This window comes from Mesoplodon bidens, assembly GCF_964165515.1.
Source record: "Mesoplodon bidens genome assembly, chromosome: 6".
Classification (NCBI taxonomy): domain Eukaryota; kingdom Metazoa; phylum Chordata; class Mammalia; order Artiodactyla; family Ziphiidae; genus Mesoplodon; species Mesoplodon bidens.
The window spans coordinates 5,110,036-5,136,894 of NC_138162.1; the positions used below are offsets into that span (position 1 = coordinate 5,110,036).

At 58.7% G+C, this 26,859-nt stretch overlaps 2 protein-coding genes across 7 annotated transcripts; one reads left to right on the forward strand and one right to left on the reverse strand.

Moving 5' to 3' along the window:
- The first annotated feature begins 1,229 nt into the window (after positions 1–1,229).
- Positions 1,230–8,938, forward strand: UCK1 (uridine-cytidine kinase 1). 3 transcript variants are annotated; one of them, XM_081237956.1, is made up of 7 exons: positions 1,230–3,370; positions 3,774–3,933; positions 4,802–4,898; positions 5,046–5,188; positions 5,279–5,373; positions 7,112–7,160; positions 7,670–8,938. In XM_081237956.1, exons 1-7 carry the CDS (start codon positions 3,290–3,292, stop codon positions 7,849–7,851), a joined length of 807 nt encoding a protein of 268 aa, XP_081094082.1. In that variant the 5' UTR covers positions 1,230–3,289; the 3' UTR covers positions 7,852–8,938. The 3 variants fall into 3 exon arrangements, with proteins under 3 accessions (XP_081094082.1, XP_081094081.1, XP_081094083.1); XM_081237955.1 differs by having other exon boundaries at positions 1,238–3,397; XM_081237957.1 differs by lacking the exons at positions 1,230–3,370; positions 3,774–3,933 and adding an exon at positions 3,976–4,310.
- Positions 5,342–25,122, reverse strand: POMT1 (protein O-mannosyltransferase 1; the record flags this gene model as incomplete). 4 transcript variants are annotated; one of them, XM_081237953.1, is made up of 21 exons in its annotated part: positions 24,957–25,121; positions 24,266–24,589; positions 23,319–23,470; positions 22,112–22,218; positions 21,888–21,938; positions 21,180–21,326; positions 20,283–20,394; positions 19,858–19,923; positions 19,679–19,772; positions 19,381–19,536; positions 18,451–18,581; positions 18,039–18,134; positions 16,844–16,936; positions 15,194–15,290; positions 13,706–13,798; positions 13,362–13,482; positions 12,948–13,045; positions 12,271–12,384; positions 11,429–11,555; positions 10,437–10,614; positions 5,342–5,474 (listed from the first exon to the last, which is right to left on the reverse strand). In XM_081237953.1, the coding sequence occupies exons 2-21, from the start codon at positions 24,524–24,526 to the stop codon at positions 5,342–5,344; spliced, it is 2,427 nt and encodes an 808-aa protein (XP_081094079.1). In that variant the 5' UTR covers positions 24,527–24,589; positions 24,957–25,121. The 4 variants fall into 4 exon arrangements, with proteins under 4 accessions (XP_081094079.1, XP_081094078.1, XP_081094080.1 ...); XM_081237952.1 differs by lacking the exon at positions 5,342–5,474 and adding an exon at positions 8,935–9,771 and having other exon boundaries at positions 24,957–25,120; XM_081237951.1 differs by lacking the exon at positions 5,342–5,474 and having other exon boundaries at positions 9,632–10,614; positions 24,957–25,122.
- Between the last annotated feature and the right edge of the window lie 1,737 nt (positions 25,123–26,859).

Sequence of the window (26,859 nt, forward strand, 5' to 3'; positions counted from 1 at the left end):
GTGAGGGGTTATGGCTGATTTTAGTTTTATTTGTGCGTGTTTGTGCCTATGCATTTTCTGCAATGAGCATGGGTTACACCGTGATTGGGAAAATGGCAACAAATACTCTTGAAACGACGGGCACCTGGTCAACTCTTTAAGTGCTGAGCGCTACCTTGTGTTCAACAAAAGCTTGAAGACCTGAGGGGAATGAACTGACATTTTTGCAGGCAGTGGGGCTGGCTAAGGGGATTGGGGGAGGAGGGCCATGTTGGAAAGCTGTGTTTCCTGTGCTCCTGTGAACTTGACCTGGTGGGGGATGGTACAGATGGGAGCAGAGAATCCCAGCGTTCTGCCTCACCTGGTTCTGAGAAAGCCAAACCTATGAGTCTCAACCCCATTGCTCATTCAGCAACAACAGGTGCTTCCTGTGCGTGGCAGAGATTCGGCAGCACAAGCCAGCCACCGCCCTGCCCTCACAGGGCTCAGCTCTAGCGACAAACATCAAGCCCATGATTGCAGAATCTGCTACGTAATTGTAGCTGTGTTCCATGCTTTCCGGGGCTACAGAGAACACTGACAGGGGCTAGCCTGGTCCAGCTGGGGAGGGGCTGGAGCATCCTCAGGGAAGGGATGGTGGGAAGAGTCAGCCAGGCACAGGGTGGAGTGGAGGGTGTCTGGGCCTGGGGCCTGGTGGGAGCGTGTAGGGTTAGATGAGAGGGGGTTGGGCATTGGCTGGTGCGCATGGGAAAGATGGGCTCCCTTTGCTATCCCTAAGAAGTGGCAGGCCTTGGGGGGAAGCCCCCAGATGCCACAGCATCAAGAATACAAAAAATAGGGCTTCCCTGGTGGCACAGTGGTTGAGAGTCCGCCTGCTGATGCAGGGGACACGGGTTCGTGCCCCAGCCCGGGAAGATCCCACATGCCGCGGAGCGGCTAGGCCCGTGAGCCATGGCCGCTGAGCCTGCGCGTCCGGAGCCTGTGCCCCGCAACGGGAGAGGCTACAACAGTGAGAGGCCCGCGTAACGCAAAAAAAAAAAAAAAAAAAAGAATACAAAAAATAACGGGAATTCCCTGGTGGTCCAGTGGTTAAGACTCTGCGCTTTCACTGCGGAAGGCCCAGGTTCAATCCCTGGTCGGGGAACTGAGATCCCGTAAGCTGCGTGGCACGGCCCACCCCCAGAAAAAAGTGTCAGCATTAAAAAAGAAAATAATACAGAAAATAAGAATATAGTTAATATAATTGGCCCCGTGAGGCATGGATGCCACATAGACAAATACACAAATGAAGAAAACACATAACAGGCACCCAGCACCCGCTCTGGGCCAGGCCTTACACACCAGGCCCTTTGTGTGCCTTCTGGCATGGAAGCCTCACCGTGGTATTTCCCTGTTGAGAGTTTAGCTAAGCTATTCCATGGTATTGCTGCCCTGGCATCCAGTTTGTTTGGTTAAGCGGCCTGCAGAAGCCTCACACTGACAGTACGTCCCTTCATACACGTGCACGCCCTAGACAGCAGCCTGTGGAGTCACCAGCCAACGTATGCTCCTGTGATCAAGTCTCCCCTGCCTGTATGCTTTATGCGCCCCTGAGATAAGACCCCCGTGGACCTTACCAAAACCCCACTCTTTCGGCTTGAATTAACCAATCCAGCCCTAGCCTGGGAAACCCAAAGCACTCCACCCACAGACCCTGATAAAGGAATATGCCCCAGCGCCTGCCTCTCTGTCTGCACTCTGCCTTGACCTCCTGTGTGGCCCCTTGAGGCATGCCGTGTACCTCCTCCAAGACCTGTGAGTAATAAACTTCTCTGCTTCAGTTTCTCTTGTGGTCTGTTGTTGAACCTCTGCCCGCCATCAGATTCCTCAAGCTCCACTCACACATGTTAATTTCATGAAGTCATAACACTTCCCCCATAACATTTGGGAAGTAAGGAAACACCACGACCACATCACTGCCCGAGGTCATTCGGCAGAGGCAAGGTTTGAACCCAACTCTAAACCCAGAGCCAAGTGCCTAACCTTGCCTCCCCCGTGGTGAATGTGTGAATGGCCCTCCCTGCTTTGAGCTTCTGTGTAAGTTCCTCTCAGGTAGGCGGTGGCTTTCTCATGTCCATCCAGCCGCTCCTCCCTCAGCTTCCCTCTGTCCAGGTCCACAGGGCTCAGGAGGCCCAAGTTCCCTTGTACACTCCCCCCCCATCAGAAGAACCATCCTGTAACCCTTCCTGAGGTGGGTTAAGGCCTCTGAAGTTGCATAAACAGTGACTTCGCCTGATGCCTGCACATTAGTCTCTCCTGCATCATATTTCAATGTCATCAAATATTCATGGAGTGCTCACAATGCATTAGGAGCTAGACCTGCAAAGAGAGACTTGATGCCTTGGGGAAACATGCAGTTGGAACAGGTCGGTGTTTGCCTTCTCTGTGCCAGGTACTGGGGGGACAGGTGGAATCCAGCAGACAGGGCCTCTGTCTTCTTGGCTCACAGCCTGTCTAGTGCTGAGTCTAAAAAGTCATTCCATGACTTCTGCCCACCACGTACTAGGAAGGTTGAGGAGGCCAGGAAGTTGTGCTGGAGGCAGCACTGAAGGCTCTAGCGGGGGAGTGGGTGGGTGACACGATCAGGGCAGTGTCAGGAAACTCGGGTGGCCAGCGTGGAGGCTGGGCTGGAGTGGGGGTGAGCCGAGGCGGCGCTAAGGTTGTGCCCAGGCAAGAGGCCTCGGACCCGGGAGGTGGAGGCTGGGGCGGAGCACAAGGCGCAGGTGCATAGGTGACCGAGCGCTCTCCGGGTGACCGCACGCGAGGAGGCTGAACCCGTTCCAACTTCCGACCCGGGTCACAGGGCTCAGGAGTCTGACTTGCCGGTTCGGGCGCTGGCCCACGTTCCCACCCCGGCCCTGCAGTCCCGGGGGATCATTCCGACGGCCCCAGGCAGCGGAGGTGTGTCTGGAGGGAACCTTCCCGGAGGCCGCCCGGCGTCTGGAGACTCCTGCAGCCAGTTGCGATATTGAGTTGCTTCTGTCCTTTGCAGCAAAAAAAAAAAAACCGGGCATCGCCGCAGCCGGTCCAACTGCCTCCGCAGCCTCCGGGAGCATCGGCCCAGCCCACGCATGCGCGGCGCCCACGGACGCCAGAGACTACAACTCTCGCGGTGCCCCGCGCGCGCCGGCAGCCCCGCTCCCACCGCGCCGCTCGCCTCCCGGAAGTGGGGCTCCGGGGGGGCGTCTCCGACCTTTGCGCGGGGGCGGGTCGGCAGGTTTGGGGGAGGCTGAGTGAGCCAGGAAGCCGATGCGGGCGATCGGCGCTGGAGATGGCTTCGGCTGGAGGCGGCGACTGCGAGGGCGCCGCGCACGAGGCCGACCGACCTCACCAGCGGCCCTTCTTGATCGGGGTGAGCGGCGGTACCGCGAGCGGCAAGGTAAGGGACTGGGCGGCGCGGCGGGGCCTGAGTGTCACGCCGGCCCCCTGGGACCCCGGCCTCCGTCCAGAGAGAGACCCCAGCCCCTGGCTGCCGAGGTGCCCCCTCCCGGGCGTGGGCTGCGGCCACGGCTGGCCAAGCTTAGGCCGGGGTGCAGGCGGGGAGCGGGGAGCGGGGCGCTGGACCTCGGGGCCCCCCTCAGGCCTCCCGCTGGCCTGGCCTCTCGTGGCCTCCAGGTCCGCGCTGCCCCTGCCAGTGCTCCGAGGCCTTCCCGCCAAGCGCAGCCCCACCCGTCACTGGCCGGCCTGGCAGCCCGTCGGAGCTCGTGGGTCAGGGTGAGCGTCTCCAGGCAGGGATCCTGTTTGTGTGTTCCCAGTCAACTGTGTGCGAGAAGATCATGGAGCTGCTGGGACAGAATGAAGTAGACCACCGGCAGCGGAAGTTGGTCATCCTGAGTCAAGACAGGTTCTATAAGGTCCTGACCACGGAACAGAAGGCCAAGGCCTTGAAAGGACAGTACAATTTCGACCATCCAGGTAGAGACCCTGAGGGTGGGGAGGGAGTGGGGAGGGAGGGCAGACCACGGAGACCGGGTCCAGGGTTGGACCTGGATAGCAAGAGACCTAAGTGGTTCCATGAAATCACCCAGATAACCCGCAGTGGAGCGTCTTTCCCGCGCTCTCTGGGCCCTGGGTGGTCCTGCCGGAGCTCCAGGCTCCCCTGGAGCCAGTCAGGGAGTCTGCACCTCAGAAGGGCCTTCAGGACCACCGCTCTGCCACGACTATGGTCACGGAGAAAGCCACGCCTCTTCCCACGTTAAGGGTCCTCTGCACAGACCGCGTCCACTGTGGCCTTTCATTCCGCCACCTGCCCTGGGGCAGAGTCCTCGAGAGGCCAGCAGTGGAAGCAGTGGGTAAACAAGAACCAGAGGCCTTGAAGCTCCGTTTCCTGGTCTGGTCGGGGGCCGGGGGAACAGGTGGAGATGGGGTGGATGAGGGGGAACAGCCAGGCTGCCCCGCCCTGCTGCTACTAGAAGATTCCACCCAGTGGCTGGCTCCCATCTTCATTCCTTTCCAGGGGACACATGGGAAGAAGGTCTGAGAAGCGTCAGTCTGTGTTATTTCCCAGAAATAGAGAGAAGCAGACGCCTAGCCCACCTACCTCCCAGGGCTGGCTGATCCCTGGGTGGTGGCACTGCCCGAGGGCAGCAAGGACCCGTCCACCCTGTGGTTTGCAGAGGGCCCTGCAAATGTAAACTGTAGGGGGCAGCTCCCAGTCCAGCTGTTGCTTAGGGTCACTGGTAGCACCAGCACCCAGCTGTGCTGACCCCAAGGCAGAGTGAGTTCCCTGCGGTCCCCAGCACCAGGACACAGGCTTGTCTTGCCTTTTGTTCCATCCCTGCAGATGCTTTTGATAACGATTTGATGCACAGGACTCTGAAAAACATTGTGGAGGGCAAAACAGTCGAGGTCCCAATCTATGATTTTGTGACCCACTCAAGGTGAGCAGGTGGTTCCTGGGAGGAGAAGGCTGTGCGCTGGGGGCTGGTGAGGACAACCCCCCCGCCACCAGGGTCTGTCCCCAGCACGGAGTCCACACCCGGGGGCTGAAGCTGACGGCAGGGCCCCTTCCTGGTCTCACCGTGCAGGTTAGCGGAGACCACGGTGGTGTACCCCGCAGACGTGGTCCTGTTCGAGGGCATCCTGGTCTTCTACAGCCAGGAGATCCGGGACATGTTCCACCTGCGGCTCTTTGTGGACACGGACTCTGACGTCAGGCTGTCGCGAAGAGGTAAGGCAGACGCGGGCCTCTCTGCCCCTGGCCGGCCCGGCCCTGGGTCCCGGGGGTCTGAAGGTCCCCACCCCGCTCCTGTCGCCACAGTTCTCCGGGACGTGCACCGCGGCCGGGACCTGGAGCAGATCCTGACGCAGTACACCACCTTCGTCAAGCCGGCCTTCGAGGAGTTCTGCCTGCCGGTACCGCCTTCCGCTTGCTTGGGCACCTCCTTTTCTCCCTTTTCAGAAGGACCCCTGGTGCCCCGTTCTGTGAGAGCCAAGCCATGGATGGACGTGGTCTGCTGTATAAACAGAGAAGTTAGCTTCTTGTACCCACGTTCCCGAGGAGCCGTTCTCGGCTGTGAATGTGTCCTCTGTTCTCCCCATCACCCCTTCTCCACTGCCTCCTCCTCGCCGCCCGCCCCGTCCCCCCGGGCTTCACCCCTGGCACCGGCACCGCCTCCCTCCTCGCCCGTCTGCATTTCTCCAGGGTGCTGCTTCTCCCCTGACCCACACTGTGCATTTCCTTCTCCCGCTTAGAACTGTGGGCTCCACAGGGGCAGGGATTTTTGGCTGTTGGCTGCCAAAGTGGTGCCTGGCACACAGTAGGTGCTCAGAAATTTCATCCATGCCATGTGTTTCTTTGGCTGGCACTGGAAGGTCCGGCTGGCCTATAGAGGGAGGAATTCACTGTTTGTGGCCATTTGTCTTTTCCTCCATCTCACAGTCTTCACTGTCACTAGATAGGACTTGCGTAAGGATTTGAAGGGGAATTGCACAATATTTTGCTTCTTAAAGGGAAAAATGAGGCACAAAGGAATTAGAACCAGGATTCCTGCTTTAGATAAACAGGACGAAGGAGTTCTGTTTCTGCTATTTCAAGAAAGCATTTTTTATTTTACATTCATGTTCTCTGAAGTTTCTGGAAAGTGATCAGAAAAGTAAATTGACTGTTTTGCAGTCTCTCTTATTTACAGAAAGACATTTGGCAAAGTAGGTCATTTACGGTAAAACTCCGGACTCCAAATGTGACCGGGTGCCCCTGGGTGGAAGCAGGACCGCTCTGGGCTGGACCCTCCATCTCTCCCTCCCCTTTACCTGTAGCCACACAGCGAGTTGACTGAGCTGGCCGTGTCCGCCGTGTCCCCCGCGTCCCCAAAGGGAAGACCTTTCTCAGCTCTTTGCTGGGCTCCACCCCTCCTGCCCCCCGCAGCCCACTGTCCACAGCCCCACGGGAGGCAGCCCTGGCCCTCTCACGCTCACGTCTCCCGTGGGTCTCCACTGCCTGCAGACACAGCTGCCCCAGGACTTGGTCCCGCCCGCCCCTGTGGCTAATCTGTGTGACAGGGCTCCTTGGCCCAAATCCACGCGCTGGCAACACTCAGCGGTCTGCAGGTCTGTCTCTGGGCCCAGACCGTTTCCTCGCTTGCCTCCCTCCGCTGCTTCAGATTCGGCCCCCTCAGCAGCACCTGGTTGGGGTCCCTCCTCGGTGGTGCCACAGGGTGCCCGACAGGGAGTGAGTTCCTCGGCGTGGGAGCCGATGGGGGGCGGGGAAGGAAGGGGCGCAGGTCCTCGCGTGCGGCGCAGCCCTGCTGTCTCAGGTCAAGAACCCTGTGTGTGGTGGGAGGGTGCCCCGCTTCACTCGGCCCAGAGAACCAGGCGGTCAGCACAGAGAACTGGCCTCTACAGCGGTGCTGGTGAGACGAGCGTCTCGGAGACGAAGAGGAGACAATCGCTGTTTCTTCCTTGGCTGCCTCAGCTCACCTTCCCCCTCACTTCTGGGGCCACCGTCTCTCACCTGGTGGACAGATACCCCGAATCCCTGCCCCCGCCATCTGCCATGATGGGCCCGGGGTGGCTTCCCTGCATCTAGCCCCAAGCAAGCTGAAACCATCTGGGGGACAGATCCTTACGAGACTTTCCTTTTCTTGCCTTGCAGACGAAGAAGTACGCTGATGTGATAATCCCTCGAGGGGCTGACAATATGGGTAAGGACCAGGCCTGCCGGCTGCCCCCACTCCTCCCAGGACCAGGAAGCGGGCACTGCCCATCCTGTCGTGGTTACTGAGACACCCCCAGCGCGTGAGGCCTGTCTGTGTACATCTGTGGCACAGGTTTCAAATGCACTTGGAAAAACGGTTAACACATTGTACATCTCAGACTGACACAATGCATTATGTCAATTATATCTCAGGGAAGCTGGTGGGAAAAACAGTATATATGGAAAACTGACAGGGAGTCACTCATTAGCAGAAGGTATCTTAACCAGGGTTAGTTAACAGAAACCCTCGCCGACCGAGCCAGGTAGGTTTTATTGTGCTCAGGCCCCCGAGTGCCCTGGTCTGTCTGCTGAGACTCAGCGCCACGCAGATGCCTCGGGGAGGAAAACCGTGCGGTTCACCAGTAACGCCAGGTGGGCGCTGGGCGGGCAGCCCTCCCGGCGTGCCGCGATGGAGAGTGGGGGCAGCTGACCCAGCTCTGTCTGTCTCTGCTGCAGTGGCCATCAACCTTATCGTGCAGCACATCCAAGACATCCTCAATGGCGACATCTGCAAGTGGCATCGCGGAGGGTCCAACGGGCGCAGCTACAAGAGGACGTTTCCTGAGCCGGGAGACCACCCCAGGGTGCTGACCTCTGGCAAACGGTCGCACCTGGAGTCCAGCAGCAGGCCCCACTGAGGAGTGGAGTGCTGAGCTCCCGGCGGGTCCAGAGATGCCCCCCCTGCCCCTAAACACACAGCCGTGGCCGGGGTGGTGCTGCAGTCCAGGCGTCCCTCGCTATTTCAGGAAACCTGGACGACTTATTCAGACTGGGTCTGACAGGATGTCTGCAGGCAGCCCTGACCTTTCCACCCGCTTCCTCACATCACAGAGGCTTAAAGGTCTCTTCAGTTACTGAGAAACGCCACAGAACGTGTGGTGGGCAAGTCACATATTTTGGGGAACGTTGAAGAAATAGCCCGGACGCTGTGATTTTGACGGTGAACCCACAGCAAGAGAGACTCGTATGATCTGGTTCACACACGTGTAACTGCAAAGTATGAAGAGGTAACACGCTTCCTTTTTATGTATTATACAGCCACATGTTTTCTGTTTTAGTCTGTCTCCTGACCCCGTGCTCGCTGTGACCTAGTAACCCGATTTCATGACCCACCAGCAGGGTCGTGCTCCTGGTACACACTGACCTGGTACACGAGGGGCCATAGAGAGGCTTCCTTCCTTCTGGCCTGTGCTCTGAAGGCAGAGCCACGAGGGAGCCCTGGGGAGCAAGCTTTTCCTTAACCAGCACCAAACACAGGCGGGGCCCCCGCTTGCCCAGCCTGAGTCTGCCTGCTTGGGGGTCTGCTTTCTGGCGGGCGCAGTGTCCTCATGCAGTCCTACTCAGGGCCCCTGAGCCCGGGCTGCTGTCTGGACAGGTCTTTCCTGGTGTCGCCCTCGGCCAGGTCAAGGGCACGTCACCTCCAGTCAAGGCGCGTGTGGACCAGAGCGGCGTGAGCAGGTGCCGCGGCCCAGGGGCGGCCGGTCCCCTGTGCTCACGTGGCGTCCGCGCCTCACAGACACTCGTGGTCTTGTCCTCGTTTGTCCTCCCTCCCACGTGGCTGTTTCTGTAAAAGCCACCAGCTGTCGAGTTCTAACTGTAGTTTTACACAGAGACATCAGTTGAGCTCAGCTGAGCATGGTGGCTGGTTTCTGATGACTGTGGAAGTTTTGTCAAACTTACTGTGCCCTTTCGGAGAGAGATCCAATAAATAATACCAAATATGAATGTCACTTTGTCCCTTTTTAATTACATTAAGAAAAGGCAAATTCAGGACAAGGAAATGTATGGATGACGCAGACCCTGACGGGTGAAGAGGCCCACGCACCTCTCAGCGGGCTCTCTGGGCAGCGGTTAAAGAGTCAGCGGTGGGGAGGAGGAACGGCCAGCTTTGCACAACCTCCTCAGGCCGGCGTTCCAGTAGCTCATGTGCCACTGAACCATGAGGGTGATTCCCCACGGCCTCACTGGGTCAGCAGGTCAGCGGGCCAGTCAGCCAAAGCCCACCACCAGCCTCTGACAGCAAGACTGGGGCCTCGTCTGGTTCGAGCTGAACCAGCCCCTCCCTGCCTTCATCTAGGCCAACAGGAGCCCCATGCCAGCCGCTCCACACTCAGCTAGTTCACAGGGCTCTGAGGAGTCAGCAGACATGGAGCGCACTGTTCTTTATGGTCCGGGAGAAACAGACTTGGCTCAAAATGAGGTGCTCGTCAGAGGACTGTTTCAACAGCGAAACCAGAACAGAATCCCTGCCGAGCCTGAGTCTCCACCAAGCTCAGAGCCACTCTGCGTTGTCAGAAGTAAACATGCTCATAAAAGGCTCATAAAAGACGGTTCTACTTTGTCCTGACCCGGCCCTGCTCTCTGTCACTGTGTCCGTGTCCTGCTAGTATTTCCGGATCAGGATATCCCAGCTGTCTTTCCAGCGAAGGGCCTTGAGTTCGCTGGGTGAGAGTGACCTGTCCCCGTAGGTTAGCGGGCGCAGCATGTTGGACACATGACAGGCAGAGGCAAACCACGCCACGACCAGCGCGCCGAAGAGGCTCCTCTGGAGCTGGGACCTGCCGGCCCAGGGCAGAGCACGGGTGTGGGGAGGCCGGCCCCTCCCCACCACGATGTCCTCTGGGCATCCGTCGCCCACCTGGTCACCTACCCCGGCCTTTCCTTCCTCCGGCCACCCCCTGCCTGACCATCAGCCCTCACCACGTCATGGCGGATGCGCTAAGCCCCACCCTCCTCACTCGCTCTGCTTCCAGAATTCCACAGCTTCTGCTCCATCTAGGGTCGGATGCCGGGGTATTGCCCCTGAACCCCCCGTGAGCACAGTGCAGCCCTCCTGACGTACTACCAGGCTCCCGGGGACCAAAGAGAGAGGGCACCCCCTCTGCCCTGGCCTCCAGAACTCGCTCCGGTTTACAAAGCTTCCTGGTTTATCTCTGCCATGCACCACACGGTCTGGCCACGAACCACCAGCTGCTCCGGGACACGCCCCATGTTTCCCTTTCCTTCTCTTTGCTCCTGGTGTTCTCCAAGCCCAAAGGGCCTTCCCCATTTCCCGTGCACATCAGCCACCTTCCTCTCCTGGCAGCCTTCATTAGCTTCATCCTCTGAACGCCTATAGCGCCTTGCTTGTGACCCTAACCTCATCTGCATCGCACTGGAATCGCCATTCAAGACTCCCCTGGACCCAGACCCCCAGGGGGGCGTGGCTGCCAAGGCCCCGTACCTGCACAGGTGGTCGCCGACGTGCTCCAAGACCACAGGAAGCAGCAGGATCTGGAAGGCGAGCGCGGGCAGGTAGTGGTAGAGGAACAGCGTCTTCTCCATCATGAAGAAGGGCACGTAGTTCGCAGCCCAGCCCCCGGCGCACAGAGCCCCGGCCAGCCCCCAGCGCAGCCAGCAATCTGCGGGAAAAGGTCATCTTGAGCCGGCGCTGCTGATGGCTCCAGCTGGGAAGCTCCCGGCGGTCCAGCAGGCTGGCCTCCTCATTCGCAAGGTACACGCGAGCTCCAGCTCCTGATTTCTCTGTGTCCCCTCCCAGCCTTCCCACATTTCTGGAGAAAGGACAGACTGTGTCGTAGAACCTCCTGTAACTTCCTGCTGGTACTACCATCCCCTTCCTGAGAAATGCCAACTTCCTGGGGGCCAGGCCCAGCTTATTCCCGACTGTCCGCTGGCCTTGGCTCACCTGGAGATTCTGAGCTGGGTCTCACTATTCAGGGAGGAGTGGAGGGGCTGGACCCGTGCACCCGCCCAGGAGAGCCGGGAGTCGGTGGAGAGAATGACCAGCTCGGAGCTGAGCCCAGAGAAGGCGCCTCCCTGCTCCTGACGGCCTTGGGGGCCCTGCCCTGCCCTGGGTGTTTGCTCCTTTCCTGTTTCAGGATGGTCTGAAGGGGGTCTCTGTCCTTGCAGACCACCACCCTTGACTAAGTGCCCGCTGGCGCCTCTGTCCCGTTAGCCACTTCCAGGGTGTTCTGCAGTCAGGAAGCAATTCCTGCCTGACACCTGCACGTCCCCGGAGAAGCCTTGAAGGCGATGCAGGGACTGGACTGCAACATTCTGTCTCTGGGGAAGAGATAGACATTCCCTCGAGGCAGAAACAAAGAGGTGGCCTCAAGGCCCTGGTGCTGGTGCAGCCGGCTGACACCCGAAGCACAAGGAGCTCCCGTCAGAACCAGAAGGAGGGGGCGTGAGACACGTGTGGGCAGCTGCACGGACCCTCAGGGAGGTCGCAGACTCTTCTTCGGCGTCTGAACAGGTACCAGATGAAGAGCAGGGCGTACACCAGGGTGGCAAGGCTGGCCGAGGCCCAGATCACGATGTTTCCGAGCAGGTGGATCTGTGCCTGCGGGCGCACAGAGAGACCCTGTCACCTCAGCCAAGATGCCACAGCCCAGAGCAGACACGGGCACCCACCACACCCTCCGCCCTCACTGCTGGGACGGACGTGTGAAGGTTCTCAGCTCCGTAAGCTGAAACTGAGAACCAGGAGTAGACGGGATTCTGTTCTGACAACAGAGCTGCTCCCAGGGGGCTGATGCAGAGCTGCAGGGTGCTGAGGACCCGTTCATCTCAGACCCCGCTTCTCAGCGAGCCGTGGCCCCCTACTTCCGGGGGGGAGGAAAGGGGCGAGCATCTTGAGAACATACCGCCCCCCCTCAGCGGGTAATTACTGGGCACCCGCTACGTGCCGCGTTTGCTCTCCCAGGTAAGAGAGACGAGGTACAGGGAAACGGAGCACTGACCGGCCCAGACGCCACGTGCCCTGCGGGAAATCGAGCAGGGCTGTTTTAAAAACCACATCTGCCAGAGAAGGGGAGCCATGCGCTCCCACCGCAGCCACCAAGCCTGGTTTCCCTGACCTGTGGACAAGCTAGGACCCGACTCCTTGGCGTCTCAGGGGAGCTCTGGCCTCGAGCTGCCAAAGCACTAAGAACAAGTCCCAGGCTCTTGTTAGGGAAGCGCAGGAAGGCCGGGACTTGGGCGGATGCAGCAGCTGCTCTTAACATCACAGCACTCTCAGGCGCGGGACAGCTCTGCCGCACAGACGCTCCACTTACACTGGTCCTGGGGTGCAGCCAGTAGGCGATGTTGGTGTCTAGCGTGACCCAGTCCAGCGGCGTGGAGCTGTATTTGTGTTCGGAATCGTCGCTTCTCACTGTCAGCATCCGCCACTGCGGAAAGCAGAGGCCGCTGGGAGTCCCACGGACAGCCAGCCGCCTTCATCGCTCAGGGATCTGCCAGGGGCCAGAGTAAACTCTGCCCCTCTCACGTGGGCGTCCGACCTCCAGTTCATTTAGATCATGCCACAGAGGCAGCGCAACGGGCTGATGAGCCCAGGAGGCGCCTACCCCTGGGCTCCAGCCGCCTCGTCTGTTTAAGGGATGGGACTGGGCATTAGGGTGCTTTTAGATTTGGGACCCTGAGTTCTCTGGGGCTGCACCGCGTTGACGGCGGCCCATCCTGCCCTGCCCTGTGTGCGATGCCAGTCTGCTGCACAGTCTCCTTGGCGCCTGCCGGCAAAGCCACAAGGCAGGACAGCCAGGAGGCAGGGGGCCGACCGTGCCAGGCATGTCACTTAGAGTGGACAGAGGGAGATGCTCCCTCCCTGCCGAGTCAGGTCCCAGTTTAAAGGCTGACACTGGGCAGGTGGGAGTTCTACAGACTGCAGTGCCTTCCCTGGCGAGGAGCCAGCACCCAGTGAGCAAGGTCGCCCACCCCTCCGCCCGCCTGTCACCTGCAGCTCCGAGAATCTGGCCATGAAGCTGAGGTTTCTGCTGACGTCCGTCTGCGTAGGGGAGTGCAGCTCCAGTTCCCTCTCCTTCTGCTCCTGGCCTGGCAGACACACCGGAACCCAGAAGATACAAGCAGAACCAGGTCAGGGAGCTCCCGGTGGCAGCTGCCAGCTGCTTTGCAAACAACCCGCCAGGACTGTCAGAGTGCGCCACTCCACGTGGTTTTCCCCACCGTACACGGCCCACCCACCCGCTCAGCATCTTTCAAGTCAGAAAGCTCAGCTTGCCCTGCCTTCCAGGGACACGCGCCCCCACCCCGAGTCCTGTCACGGCTCCAGCTACGCGGGAGGGGGAGGGCGAGGGTCTGCAGCAGAGCACGGAGCACACGCGGCCCCTCCCACGCGGCCGGGGCTCACTCCTGCCGTAGCGGTGTTCCTCCACGCTCCACACGCTGCTCCCGTGGTAGCCCCGGGACAGCTGCTCCCCGACCACCTCCAGCTGCCGAAAGCCCCAGTCCGGGAGGGGCGCCCCGCTCAGCTGGTGAAGCGAAGTGGGGAGGGTGTGAGGGAGGGCCCGGCTCAGCCTGGCCCGGGGGACCCCACCCCGGTCACTTGGCCAGCAGCTGACCAGGGCGGCCGGCTCTCCTCTGGGGAGCGTCACGATAGGGCTCAGTTCTGAGCAGTCACAGGGGGCCCCCACCACTCCCGCCACCCTTCATTCTGTCCCACCTGGCAGGACCGTGTGAGCCCGTGTCACTGACCTTGAGGATGGCTGAGGTGTTCACGTGCACGAACCGGACCTCTGACAAGATGGTCTTCCAGACGTCCGTGTCCGACTCTCTGTTCACGATGTCCTGTAAAAGCAGGTCTGGTCCGTTATTTCACTCTTTTTCAAATTTCCTTAAATGTAAAACTGAAGACCAGTCACCACCGTGAGACTGACTTGGTCTGATATGAGGGGACAGTCCCCCAAGGGGAGCTGAAGGCTGATCCCGGACGGTGCCATCAACTTTATTGCTGACGCCTGTGCAAGGTGCTGGAGGGGGTGGTCAGGGGGAGGGGGACACTGCCCTCCTCCAGAGACTGCACAGGGCAGCCTTTTCAGTGGGGACTTAAAGACGGATGCTCACCCTTGAGCTTCTGCAACGCCTGATGGCGCGCAAAGATGGCGCAAAGGAAGGTCAGAGACTGTCCCTGAAAAGATGCCCTTAGAGGGCACTCCTGACGCTGGGTAATAGAAAACTAGTCTGAAGAGCTTGGCGCTGCCATATTTAACTTACTGGAGCCTGGCGACGACCCCAGGAGGTCATATAGCTACTGACAAGAAAGAACCTGAGGGGCTAAGTGCGGACAGGACAAGGAGGCCGGGCCGGGCCTCACCCTCCGGTCAGCCGTCCTCTCTGCCTGTTCCCGGAGCTTCAGTTCCTGGAAACGGGTGTGTGGGGCTCGAAGTGCCACCAGCGGGGCTGAGGAGCAGGAAAGGATCAGCAATGGGCCTTAGCAGCAAGGGGAGGGGGCGGGGCCTCCAGGAGAATCCTGGTGGTGAGGGGCTGGTGCAATGACTCACATCAGAGGAGCACTGGGGCAGGGGACAGAGGCAGCTGCCCAGACACCTGTGTGCGGCACAGAGCGCCAGCACAGAGACAGAGGCGGCCTCCCCGGCCCCTGGCTTCGCGGAGGGCCAGCAGAGCCTGGCCCCACACCATCGAGAACCCGGCGGGGGGCCGGTGCTACAGGCGTGCATCCCGTGGGGGCTGAAGGGGAGTCCGGCTCCCCCAGAGGTTAGCCCAGTGCAGCCACTGCACCGCCGCTGCGCTTCTCACGCGTGTCCCTGACTTCAGACGGTCCGACGGCCCAGTGACAGAACCTTCCTCCTGCCACTTTACCCAGTGCACTGCCTGACCACAGGCCCAGGGCCCAGGAGGGCAGTGCCAGGAAGCAACCCCCAGATGGCCCTGCCTGTCCCCAGGGAAACCCTTCTTAATCCCTGGTGAGGGTTGAGAAAAGAGGCTCCCAGTGTGCTCAGGGCGCTGGTTTGGAGGCCAAACAGTGGGAGGGGCCTTCTGCCAGCAGTGCCACGTAAGCCCCATATGGAGTGCCCACCCATCCCTCGTACCATAAGCTCCTTCCTCTGATAGAAGAAAACTACCCAGTTCGCCCTTTCCGTAGAACAGGCAGTCACTTGTCCTAAGGGGCGGCTTGGAACGGGCTGTGCTGCCAGCGCACACGGTCGCTGGGGTTAGACTCACCAGCCTCCAGAGGTTCTGGGCGGGCATGGAGACGTTGTAGTCGATGTAGCAGGACACCTCCTGGCAGTGAGGGCTCAGGGGGGCCGCGACGTCGTGCCTGGAAAACCAAACAGTGCTGCCGAGGGGCTTCCCGAGCTCCTCTGAAAGGTGCTCACTGTGCTTTTACGGGAAAAAAAACGCTTTTCAGGAAACAAAGCCAGCTCAGCCTTCAAGCACCACGGTTGCCACTCCAAGGATGCAGCACCTAGGAGCTGGGCGATAAATCAAACACGAGAGGGCAGAGACTCTGCAGTCATGACATCTCTGGGGGAATCTGGCAGACACCCATCTAAACTGTGGGGCCTGTCATCCCCCTTTCAGAGGACGAGCTGAGCCCAGAAGCTCACCCGGCCAGCCGGCAGCAACCTGAGGTCAGGTCTCGGAAATGGCTGGGGCGTCATGACTACTGTCGGAGGACAACACCCTTTCCAAGCTTCCTGGCGTGGCCCCACTAGTAGCCACCTTCACACTGACCTCAGCTCCCCTCGCCCACGCCCTAGGAAACCACGCTTCACCAGACTCTGCGAGGCCCCGCAGAGGAGCTGGGGACCCTGAAGCGAGCAGGAAGTCAGTCACGAGCGCAGGCCCTGTGAGTGCTATGAATGACACCCAACCAGGGCAGGCACGGCACACAGCAACGCTTTTGCTGCGGGGACATCTCAGCTGACACCTGAATAAAGTGAGCGAGTGGGCCACGGGGTGGGGTGTGTGTGGGGGGTCTGAGTTGAAGAACATTCCAGGCAGACAGAGCAAGTGAAGGCCCCAGGGGGGCTGCACGTGGTCGTTTTGGGGACAGTGGGGGGCTAGGGTGACTGGAGTCAGGGGGCCAGGTCCCAGGGGGTCTGCAGTCAGGGGAGGGGTGGGGTGTGATTCTGAGTGTGACAGTCACACTGGGAACCACTGGAGGGGTCCTGCAGAGACGTGAGGTCAGTGAGCAGAGTGTGTGTTTCAGAGGGAACCGTGGCTGCCGTGTGCAGAAGGGGGCAGGCAGGGGGGTCCCAGCATCGCAGGACAAACGGAACGGGGCCTGGGCGGGGCTGGGAGTACAGAGAGAAGGAAGCGGCCTTCGTGGATTTCCCGACACAGCGACTACAGGGGTGGGGGAAGAGGATGAGGACTGAGCAACCGGCTCCTTCCCCGGGAAGCAGAAGGGAGGCAGAGAGCCCAGGCATCCAGCGGGGAGGCCGGGGCTGGGGCGCGAGTGTGGGGTCACTGAGACCCACAAGATGACCCGAGAGGCCGGGTGGAAGGAGAGCAGAGGCGGCCCGGGCCCGTCAATACGCGGACGCTGCCCAGAGGTCAAGCCAGGGAGGGCTCCTGACTCCACCCCCAGCTGAGATCCTTCCTGAACTCACTTCTCCTTTCCGCGGGTCCCCCATCTGCAAGGACGCCCACATTTCATTCCAGGCAGGACTCTCCTCGTCACCCTGGCCCCCCCGCAGGACGGGTGAGAGGCTGCTGTCCCACTCAGATCACTAAGGCTATCCCCCTACCCTGCGACCACCACTAGGGGTCCCCTGCCCGCCCCCCGACATCGACGGCAGAGCCAGGCCAGAGGCAGTGGCGCACAGCAGCGGTCACGCTTTGCTCTGAACGGAGGAGGGGACTCACGTGTTGAGGAGGCGGGTGGTCATGCCGTGCACCAGCTGCACGATATCGCCGTGCCGCACGGGCCTCGGGGGGTTGTTCACCACCAGCTGGTGCCTGGAAGAAAGTGCAGCTGCGCTCACGGAGCGGCAGGGGCCCCGGTCCTCGCCCGCGCAACGTGGAATCGCACAGCCGCCCGGTCACCGTGTTCCTTGTATGAGGTGAACGCGTGTGAAAACACAGCACGTACATTTTATTTAACTCTCTTCTGAGACCTCAGGTCACTTTCCAAGCTTCCTGGCGTGGCCCCACTAGTAGCCACCTTCACACTGACCGCAACTGCGCCATACTTGCTACGAAGGCCCGCACCTGCCCCGAAATCCTTCTAACAGGCAGACTGTGGCTCCACGTTCGCTCAGTGAAAGTGGCAAGGGCCTATCAGACCCTGCCCCGCGGCTGGGAGCTGAGCATCTGGCAGAGCCAGATGGACGTGGCCACCACCCTCAAGTTACTGCACTGAGTGGGAACCAGGGAGCAAACATGTGAGCAGCCAGACAGCAGACACGCGGAAGCCAACGGGATGCTGACAGCGGGGAGGGTGGGGAGCCTGGGAGGCGGCCAGGCAGTGTTCCAGAGGAGCTGACTTTCAGGTGCTGAGTAAGAGGCCCTGGTGGGACCCTTCCAGGCTGCGGGGACAGCGGTGCAGAGCCTGTGGCAGGAGCCTGCCTTCCTGCAGAAATCCACGCGGGGCAGGGTGAGTGCTGTGAGGGGAGTGGGGCTGGAGCCGGAGGGCGCGGCCCTGCAGACCAGCCAGGGACTGGATCTGTTCTAAGGGCCGTGGAGCTCGGAGCTCAGGGAGGGGTTTGAGCAGGAGCCTGACCTGACACCTGGGGGGCTGTGGGGGTATCGGGGAGGCAGGCGTGGAAACAGACCGATGAGGGAGACGGACACCCTGACGGCAGAACCAACAGGACTGGCTGGGACTGGAGGCGGGGGTGATGGCAGGGGGACGGGCGTCTGCAGGGCGGCGGGGAGGGGGGGCAGACCACGGGGTGGGGGCGAGTCGGGACACGCCTGGAAGCACCCGGAGGAGATGCTGGGCCCCTAAGTCCTGGACCGCGGGCTGCCCGGCACAGAGCCGGTCCCAAGGCTTCGCGGACGGAGCATGGACAGAGAGGAGGCCGGGACCGAGGCGAGGCGTCCCCGGACCTGTACTCACCTCCCGGGGTCCTTTACAATCCACCAGTTGTTGACATCCTTGAAGGGGTAGCAGGTCACCTGCTGCTGGTGGGAGCTGCCGCGGCCGTTCTCGTATCTGCGAGGAGAGGGCACATCTGCGGGGCCCGCGGCCTCCCCCTCCCCCCCACCCAGGTCCCTACAGACGCCACCCAGCGAGCTGTCCAGATCCATTCACGTCCCAGCGGGGCTGAAGATGTGAGCCCAGGCAGCGCCAGTCCCTCTAGTGGTTTTACACGCAGAAGTAACTAGTCTCGTGGATAATCAGGATCTGAGAGCTCAGTTTCTTTTTCGTCTCGCAAACTTATTCACATAAAGTGAGAGTTGGTAACGGCAAAAATGTGAAAAAACAAAACACATTATAACCTTCGAATTAAAAACGTCACTTTCCTTACATCACGGGGTAGGTGCTCTGGTGGGAATGAAGCCAGCAGGGCACGGGTTGGCCAAAGACGTTCTTCAGAGTGACCTGGGAACCGTAGGCCACCTCCAGGGGCTGGCCTTGCGTGATCCGCGCCAGTCCCCCCTGAGACAGGAGCAAAGGGGTGGCCAGTGAGAGGAAGAGAGAAAGCGAGAGCGTGACACCTCCGCCAGCCCCTCCGCCAGCCCCTCTGACAGCCGGGGTGTATTCCGGGTGGGGGCAGTTAATCACTGTATCTCACAATTAGCTACGACTGCATGTGATATAATCCTGACATGTTATGCTGTATGACCACCGACCGGAGGCTGCCCTGGGCCAGGCACTCACCTAGCCCCTCCCCACTCGCCCTTGTGGCTTGCAGGATCTCGGCTCTCCCACTAGGGGTTGAACCCGGGCCCCAGCAGTGAAAGCGCCAAGTCCTAACCACTGGACCACCAGGGAATTCCCCCCATTCATCCGTATTTACTTCTTACAGGCACCCCGTGATAAGAGCAATTATGTCCGTCTAACTCTGGGATTTGGGTGAGTGAAGAAATTTCCCCAAACACACAGAACTGGCTGTCAGCAGAGCCGGCCCTTAAGAGCAGGTCTGTCCGACTTCAGAGTCTACATTGCTGACACCACAACTGGAGCATTTTATTATTTTTGCAAAGTTACTTGAGCGAATGCCAGAGTCGCGTTTGTCCTGTGCAGCCCGGCACCTGCCCAGCAGGTCACACTGCAGAGAGCGGACCCCTCGTTCCCTCCTACACCGTCAGCATGTTCAGAATTCGTGTAGTAGTAGTGAAGCGATGCCTCACTCTCGATTTGGTTTTTCCTCTAAGGCCCACTTGGTGGTGTTTCGTAAGAAAACTCTGAGGCTAGTGTGGCCTTCCTTCTAGGATGGCTGGGGTGTCACTTTTACCTCCAAGCTGGCCTGGAAAGCACTGGACATGATTTGGTCGTGGGGCCCGGAGCGGCAGAGCAGCAGCAGGTGGACATAGAAGAACAGCAGGTACACGAGGACCGGGATGACCAACAGGGCCACCGCTCGGGCGAGCAGGTGACAGAGCACACGGACCTGCCAGAGATGGAGGGGACGTCACCCCTGCTTTGGGGAAGGCGGGCCCAGGTCTGTCCCCCTCCGAGGGCTGTCATCAGGCGCTCCCTGCCCCCCGACCCCCCAGGGCCAGCCTCGCCCTGCCCAGGACGTCAGCACCTACGTTTGACAGCGTCTGGTCTCCTATCAAGTGCCAGGCATGGACAGCGGCAACCCCGAGCACCAGTAAGTATGTGAACACACCCACATACTTGACGCTGAAGGGACACAAGAGAGAGAAAGTTAAGACAAGACACACACGGGGGACATGGCTGCTGCCCCAGACCCGTGGAGCAAACTCACCCGACTGCACAGGAGCAGGCCACACCCGTCAGCGTCAACCAAAACCACCAGCTCGGAGAGAAGGGCCTGGAGCAAAGCACAGAAGCCAAGCTGGGAGATCAGAATGTCTCCCAGAGGCCAGAGAAGGTGCCCTCCTCAGAGATCTCGGTGTCGGCTGGCTGCACCAAGCTCCAGGTACAAGGAAATGACTCCTCATCTCCCCAGAGAGCAGCCAGTCCTGATAGAAGTTTCCTTTTTGGCCAGAACATCTTTCCAGTTAGTTTGAGTTACAGAAAGACGAGGATTATTTGTAAAGTCAGCCAAGAGCCAGTCGAGGTGCCTGGGGCGGCTCCCCTGCGTGGAAAGGCGTCAGACCTGCTCAGGTCGACCAACCCCCCGGACTCCTTTTTCTTAGTAACTAGACGAGCATGTCCCATTTTCCATACCCGTGTTTCTGGCAGTTGGAGAACTTCAGGTAAGACAGCACGGCCAACAGATTGAAAAATATCAACACTGATTCCAAAAGCATCAGCCTTGACTGAGTGATCAGAGCGTTCTCTGTCGGGGAAATGACACGGGCGTCAGGTGCTGGGCAGCGAGGGCAAACGTCCACCAGAAAGGGCCCTTGTCAACCGTCCCAGAGCGTGAGGGTGGCAAGTTCGGGCTCGGGGTGGCTGGAAGGGGACACGCCCCGGAACCACGAAGGCCACTTCTGAGGTGTGAATCAAGCCTCCCGAGACCTGGGGGACTCTGAGGAAGTCACTGCCCTTCCTGAGCCTTCGTTTTCCTCGTCTGAGAAAAGAAATACAGATTCTGCAGGCCGCCTGGACGTTCTAACACTCTGTGGGCACAGGGGCCCAGTTAGGGTCGTCACTCAGCAGAGATGAATTCTTTTTATTTTCATCTGACTTAATGTCATTTGTTCATAGACCTGGGCCAAGAGATCCCTTCTGAGGAATACCCACTAATTCCTGAGTCCATCTCCACTGGTCAAGGCCTGGGAGGTGGGAGTACGGGGGAGCTTCTCATTCAAGGACAGACTTGGTTGCAGGGGGAGGTGCTCACGGCGGGCGCGCGCGTAGGAGTATCGTTTGGGGCAGCCCCGCTACACACGGCTGCACCTCCGTGACGTCACAGTCTGCACACACAGCTCCACAATCCCCCGGCCTGGGAGTGGGGTGACGCCCAGAGTCCAATCTGGACACACTGGATGTGCGTCCTTCCATCCTGCGAGCAGCAGACACTGCAGGGGGCACGTCTACTAAACTCTGAGCCCTCCGGGGCCGCACAGACATAAACAAGGGCTGGCGCTGGGATCTTTCCTGCGCCCCACCAGGCCTTACCGATCAGAATCAGCAGAGCGGCCCCCACGGCGGCACAGTGAGAGAAGCCGAGCTCCCACACGATCTGGTAGGCCATGGGCACCGACAGGGCCCCTGCAAGGGCCGGCAGCAGGCGCAGGGACCACACAGGCACGTTGGTGCTGTATTCTGGAAGAGCAACCACAGTGGGGCTGAGGGCACTGTGCGCACACCACCTCCCTACACTGCAGTGTCTTTTCACACAGACTACCACGTTCACAGACCACAACGCAAGTCTGCAAGGCTGGGGGCCCCATCAGGGATGGAGTGTGCAGGCCACGGGCAGAGGCCTTGAAAGAAGCTCCGTGTGTGGTCAAGGGCCAGTTCTCAGTAAGTACGGGAGTGAGGCGGAGGACTCTGAAATGAGTTAATCCTTATTTATAAGTTTACCCCATCTATTTCCAAAAACACTGTGGCAACACATAACATTTATACGTACAAAAGATAACGGCAGTCAGATGCCACATATGGTGAGCATGCTATGCGTACCAAAAACCAGGGATAAAATACTTACTGTAACTAAACACTAAGGAATTTACCAGACTTTCTGAAAATCTTTCACTTGTACCCAAACATGTATCATACCTTGGATTCAGATGAATAAACCATAGTTGTTAATCCCTATGAAAGCTACGGCCTCTCCAATCTAATATATGCAAGTTAATAAGGGAAACGAAAATGATATTTTACCTGCTCCAATTCTGTTCCACAAAAAGTGACCATCAAATCCTCCTAAATAACCTAAAACAGAAGATTAATCAGTAACTATCCTGTTCAGTAAATATTTTTGAAGCACCGAACTGCGGCAGTCAATAGGGGAACAATAATAAAGAAAGAATAAGATACCGCTTCTGCCCTGAAGAAATTTCACCTATAAGTGTTAAAGAGCCACCTCTCTTACAAATGAATCCTACCTCCCAAGGCCAGCAGCATGTGGCCAAACGGTGGTCCACTGCCATCCAAAAAGAAGATCCGCTTCATGTAAAAAGAGATGTACTGCCCATAATATACTTCATCAAAACTGCAAAGCAAACCCACGTTATAGTCAACTGGAAACCTTAACCATACACAAAAGGCATGAGGATAAACGCACACCTGTGTCTCCAAATGACTTTGGAGAGTGACCAGCAAAGGTCAGACTTTTGCCCCAACTACACGGTGTCCCCGAATATGAAGACACGTGTGCAACAGCACACATTCATAAGGACAGGAAGGGAAATGCCCCACGAAAGTTGGGCATTCAGGAGGCTCTCCTGAGACAGGTTCTATTTCTTTCCCTGTGTTTGGGTTTAGGGTGTACTGTGAGCCTGTCTCCAAAAGCCCTCCTGAACGCAAAGCTAATCTGCCTGTCCACCAGCGTGCCTGCAGCTAAGAGTCGGAATCAGACCTGGTGACCCGACAAAACAGGTATAAAAGGGAGGCATGCGGGCGCCAGCCGCGCAACAAACCTCTTTCCATCAGGGACTTTCACTGACATTAAGGAACTGCTGGCAACTTGTTAGGTGTGATGATGCTACTGTGGTCGCGTGATTTTTAAGGATCCTGATCTTTTAGAGATACATACTGAATTGTTTATAAATGAAACACAGTGTTTATGATGTGCTTCAAAAAAATCCACTGCAGGGAAGAGGTTGGCTATGAGCTGGTAACTGTTGAAGCTGGGTGATGAATATACCATTCTCTGTACGTCTGTATCTGTTTGACATGTGCCATAATAAAAAGTTAAGTGAAAAGGAACACATGTATTAATCAGATAATGAACATCCCTTTAATAATAACAGTAATCACTTCCCATTACGACAAAGAACACACTCTAGTATCAGTGTGGACTCACTTCCAAATTCCTCAACCTTCAGCCCTCCACTCTCCAGACTGTCAAAGGTCACCCAAGGCTACTGCACCCACTGCTGACCTACGGGGTGAGACCAAACAGGTGGCCTGTGCAGGGGCTGTCCTGGGGACAAGCTGGTCTCTCCTTTAACTGCCAAAGACACCCAGCACCAGGAAGCCCGGAATTTTACTCTCCCATTTACGCTGTTCAAAAAGGCACTTCCTGTCACCAATGCACTGAACAAATGACAGTTCCTTCCGATGCACCCAAAATGGAGTTGCTTGGCTTACACCACGGCCCTTGGATAGGCAAGCTGCCATAGTCGGCTCAGCAACCCCACCGCGGTCAGAGCCACGACATTCAAGTTGATGTCAGCTGTCACCACCACAGGGCGCTGCAAAAATCCCAACATCTTGTAGAAAAGCGGGCCGGGGAGGATGCCCTGGAAAAGCAGGGAAGAGGTGTCATCAGAACATGGTGGCCCCCTGAAGGCTCGAAAGACGCTGTGACAGGACCCTGCTTTCACGAGCGGTCAACCGAGGTGGGAATCTGAGGACTCAACATTCACTCACTCCACCAACACCTGCTGGGCACTTCCGGTCAATGAGACGGCCTCCTGGCCCCTCCCCACCTGGGCAGTGTGGCCAGCTTACAGCGCGGTGACCTCCACCCCCTGAGGCTCAGAGCCTCCTCATCTGCGCCAAGATCCTCCCTCCCCTCCCCTCCCCTCCCGTCGCGAGCCAGCACCGTCCCCTGGGCGCCCCCTTTCTCACCCCGAGGGCGCATCTGCACTGGGCACCCCGTTTCCTCCCCGAGGCTCCACTTTTCTTAAGGCTGCATCTGCCTTGGGCACCGCCTTTCTCGCATCAAAGCTGCATCTGGCCTTCGGCGGTCCCCTTCTATCCTCAAGGCTACATCTACCCTGGAGGCCCGCTTCTCTCCCTGCAGCTACCTCTGCCCTGAGCACCCCCTTCTCTCCAGAGACCCTGTCTGCCCTGGGAGGCCCCCACTCCTCTTCCCGGCACTCCCCTTTCTCTCCCGCAGGCCGCTATCTTTCCCGAAGGTTTCACCTGTGCCTCGGGCGCCCCCTTCCCCCTGCACACCTGTCCCGGCCCCACCCCCGGGCCAGGCAAGACCTGCCGCCCCCGGCCACAGTTCCCCACAGACCGCGCACGCGCGTTCCGCACTGACTTTCCCGCTTCCGCCTGGGCTCTGGTCCCCGGCGCCCCAAACGTACTCGCGTTTCTTCCAGTCCCCTCAGAGCCGCTCCCCGCGCCGGGCCACGCCTCGGGACACCTGAGGGCCGGGGGCTGGGGCGCGAACCGTTGCGGACGAGGACGCTCGGCACTCTTCGCCGCCCACTAGCCCGCTCGACGCTCGATTCGCCGTGCCTGCGGGGAGCCCCGGGGGTGCAGCGCGCGTGCGCACTGGGCGAGAGCGGCGCGCTTGCGCACTGGGCGAGTCCAGACCCAGACTCGAAGGGTGCACTGTGGACCATTTGCAGTCAGTGATTCACGGCTGGGCAATCCAGGGTTCCTGGGCACACTAGACACACGTCTGCCTTTTTAAGACGACACAGTGGGACCGTATGGGCATTTCGCTCAGTGTGACGCGGACGCGCGCGGAGGTGGAGGCGGGCAGGGTACACCCCCCGCCCCGGCGGTGCCCCCCACCCTCCGGCCCGCGCGGCCCGGCCGAGCCTGCTCTGCAGCGGGACACGGCCCCAGGTCAAGGGAGTGACCCGATTAACCGACACTAAGGCAACTCTGCTGCCCAGCCCCACCCCTTCTTCCTCCCCTCGTCTATATGGGAGTTAATACTCCTGGACAGAAGGGTACTGCAGGTTTAATAACTGGAATTATGGTTCTTTCCTGTTTTCCCCATGTCCGTCACCCAGCATTAGCGCAGTGCAGGTGACTCTGACTTACCCGGGTTGTGGAGAGAGAGGGAGAGCGGGCTCACCCGCGCCTGCGGCCGGAGGGCGTCCTGGGCCCGGACTCTCAGCCTGTGGTCTTTCATACGAAAGCAGGGGCCGTCTGGTCTTGAGGATCCAGAGCTTCCATCCTGCGGGCCCTCGGGCTCCTTCGCGGTCAGGCCCCTGGAGGTATGTGGACCGCCGGTCCCCAAGAGCAGGGAATCCAGGGGGTGGGTGTGACCCTGAGAGCTGCAGGCCGCGCCCTACCCGGGTCCCCTGCTTCCACAGTGGAGAGGCTCAGACGGAATCAGCCGGCGGGGTTTCCTTTTGGAAAGTGTTAAATTTACTCGGGCATAATTTATAAGTTTCCTACATTCTTACCTGGGACCAGGCACTGGGCTGGATGCTGCCCATGACCTCTGTGCATCCACACTACCCCACGACGTAGCTACCGTTTACAACCCACGTTTTACAATTATGGAAATTGTGACTCTGAATGAAGTGTCCTTCCCAAGGTCACACAGCACAGTGGATTGCAGAACCGAGAACTACCGCTTGAACCCAGATCCAAGCTCTCCATCCTTCACTGCCCACGCCTGGCTTGCTCTTCTTTGCAAGCCAAGCCCAAGTGCAGCAAAAGAAAAGGGCCGTTAGAAGTGGCAACAAAACACGACAAATCAAACGCTTACCTTCTCCGACCCACCCACTTCCCACGGGGAGTTGGGGGGCGTGGGATGAGGGAGGGCAGGGGGCAGGCAGTGCTAACGCCCAACCACTGGGACGATGCACCTTAACCTCGGGTTTCACCCCCTCCTCGCCCTCACATTGCAGTAGGGCACTTCAGCCCAGTTACTCCTATCTTCCACGTAAAAGGAAAACTCTTCCATCTCTAAGTCTCTAGTCAAACGACAGAGTCGAGGGACACACAACCTGACAAAGCATGTTCAGTTTCAATGGGTTGGTTTTTTTTTTTTACTTTTTTTTATTTAAATAAGGAGAATTCTTTCGTATGGAAAGAGCTAGTACAATCACATATTTGAAAGGAGAAACAACAGATACTGAACCGGAGGGAAGGGTGAAGGGTGAGTGTGCCACCATGGCCTGGTGAATCCACGGTTCCATTTCCCATCCAAGGTAAAAGCTCCCCCAAACAACGTAGAAACAAGCTGCACGTTACACCTTTAGCCATCGTCTGCCCTTTCAAATATCTGGTCTACATGAAAAGACACAGAGAGGAAAGGCCAAAATAAGAACAAAAGGAAACAAAACACAACCCTCTCAGGAACAACAACAAAAAAAACCCGAACCCTTTTTACTATGCAAGGCATGAGGTCAAAAGCTTGGGAGTACAGTAACCCCTTTACACAATGGAAGAAAGTCATCCACACAGAGCCTTAACAGAAAGTTCCACTCCGAGGCTTTGTAGCATGCTGAAGACGGGGCCCCGGGGACACTGTACCATCTTGGAGACCACCTAACTGGGATGGAGAAATGGTGAACAGCAGGTTGTAATATCACTAGCCAAATATGCGCTGGTGGTCCCAGTGGAGGGCACGGCTGGGGGACAGTGTCTGACCCCAACACTGAGCCATTCCTGTCCGGGTGATCTGTTTATCTTAGGTCCAGTTCACTTTTCAAACAGGAAGAGCCGGCTTTCTGGAAGTCTGCATTTCCCAGTCATCACAGAACAGTACAAAGTACAAACAAGTACCCTAGTGTCCTTGGTTGCCGAAGGCCATTTCCAACAGAACTTCTAACCCAGGCTAGCTCTGCAGGAAGGGAAATGGGACAAATGCAGACTTGAGAGGCAACATGCAGCTAGCTACTTGGTGGAGGAGAACCACACAGCAAGGAGGGGGCTTCAGCAGTTGGCCACACACTGCCTCGACAGGCCAGTTCTGGGCGTGGCCGTGCCC

Coding starts and splice junctions, on each gene's coding strand:
- UCK1 (XM_081237955.1), top strand. CDS start 3,290: ATGGCTTCGGCTGGAGGCGGCGACTGCGAGGGCGCCGCGCACGAGGCC. Junction 5,189..5,278: donor CGTCAGGCTGTCGCGAAGAG/GTAAGGCAGACG, acceptor CTGTCGCCACAG/TTCTCCGGGACGTGCACCGC. Junction 5,374..7,111: donor TCGAGGAGTTCTGCCTGCCG/GTACCGCCTTCC, acceptor CTTGCCTTGCAG/ACGAAGAAGTACGCTGATGT.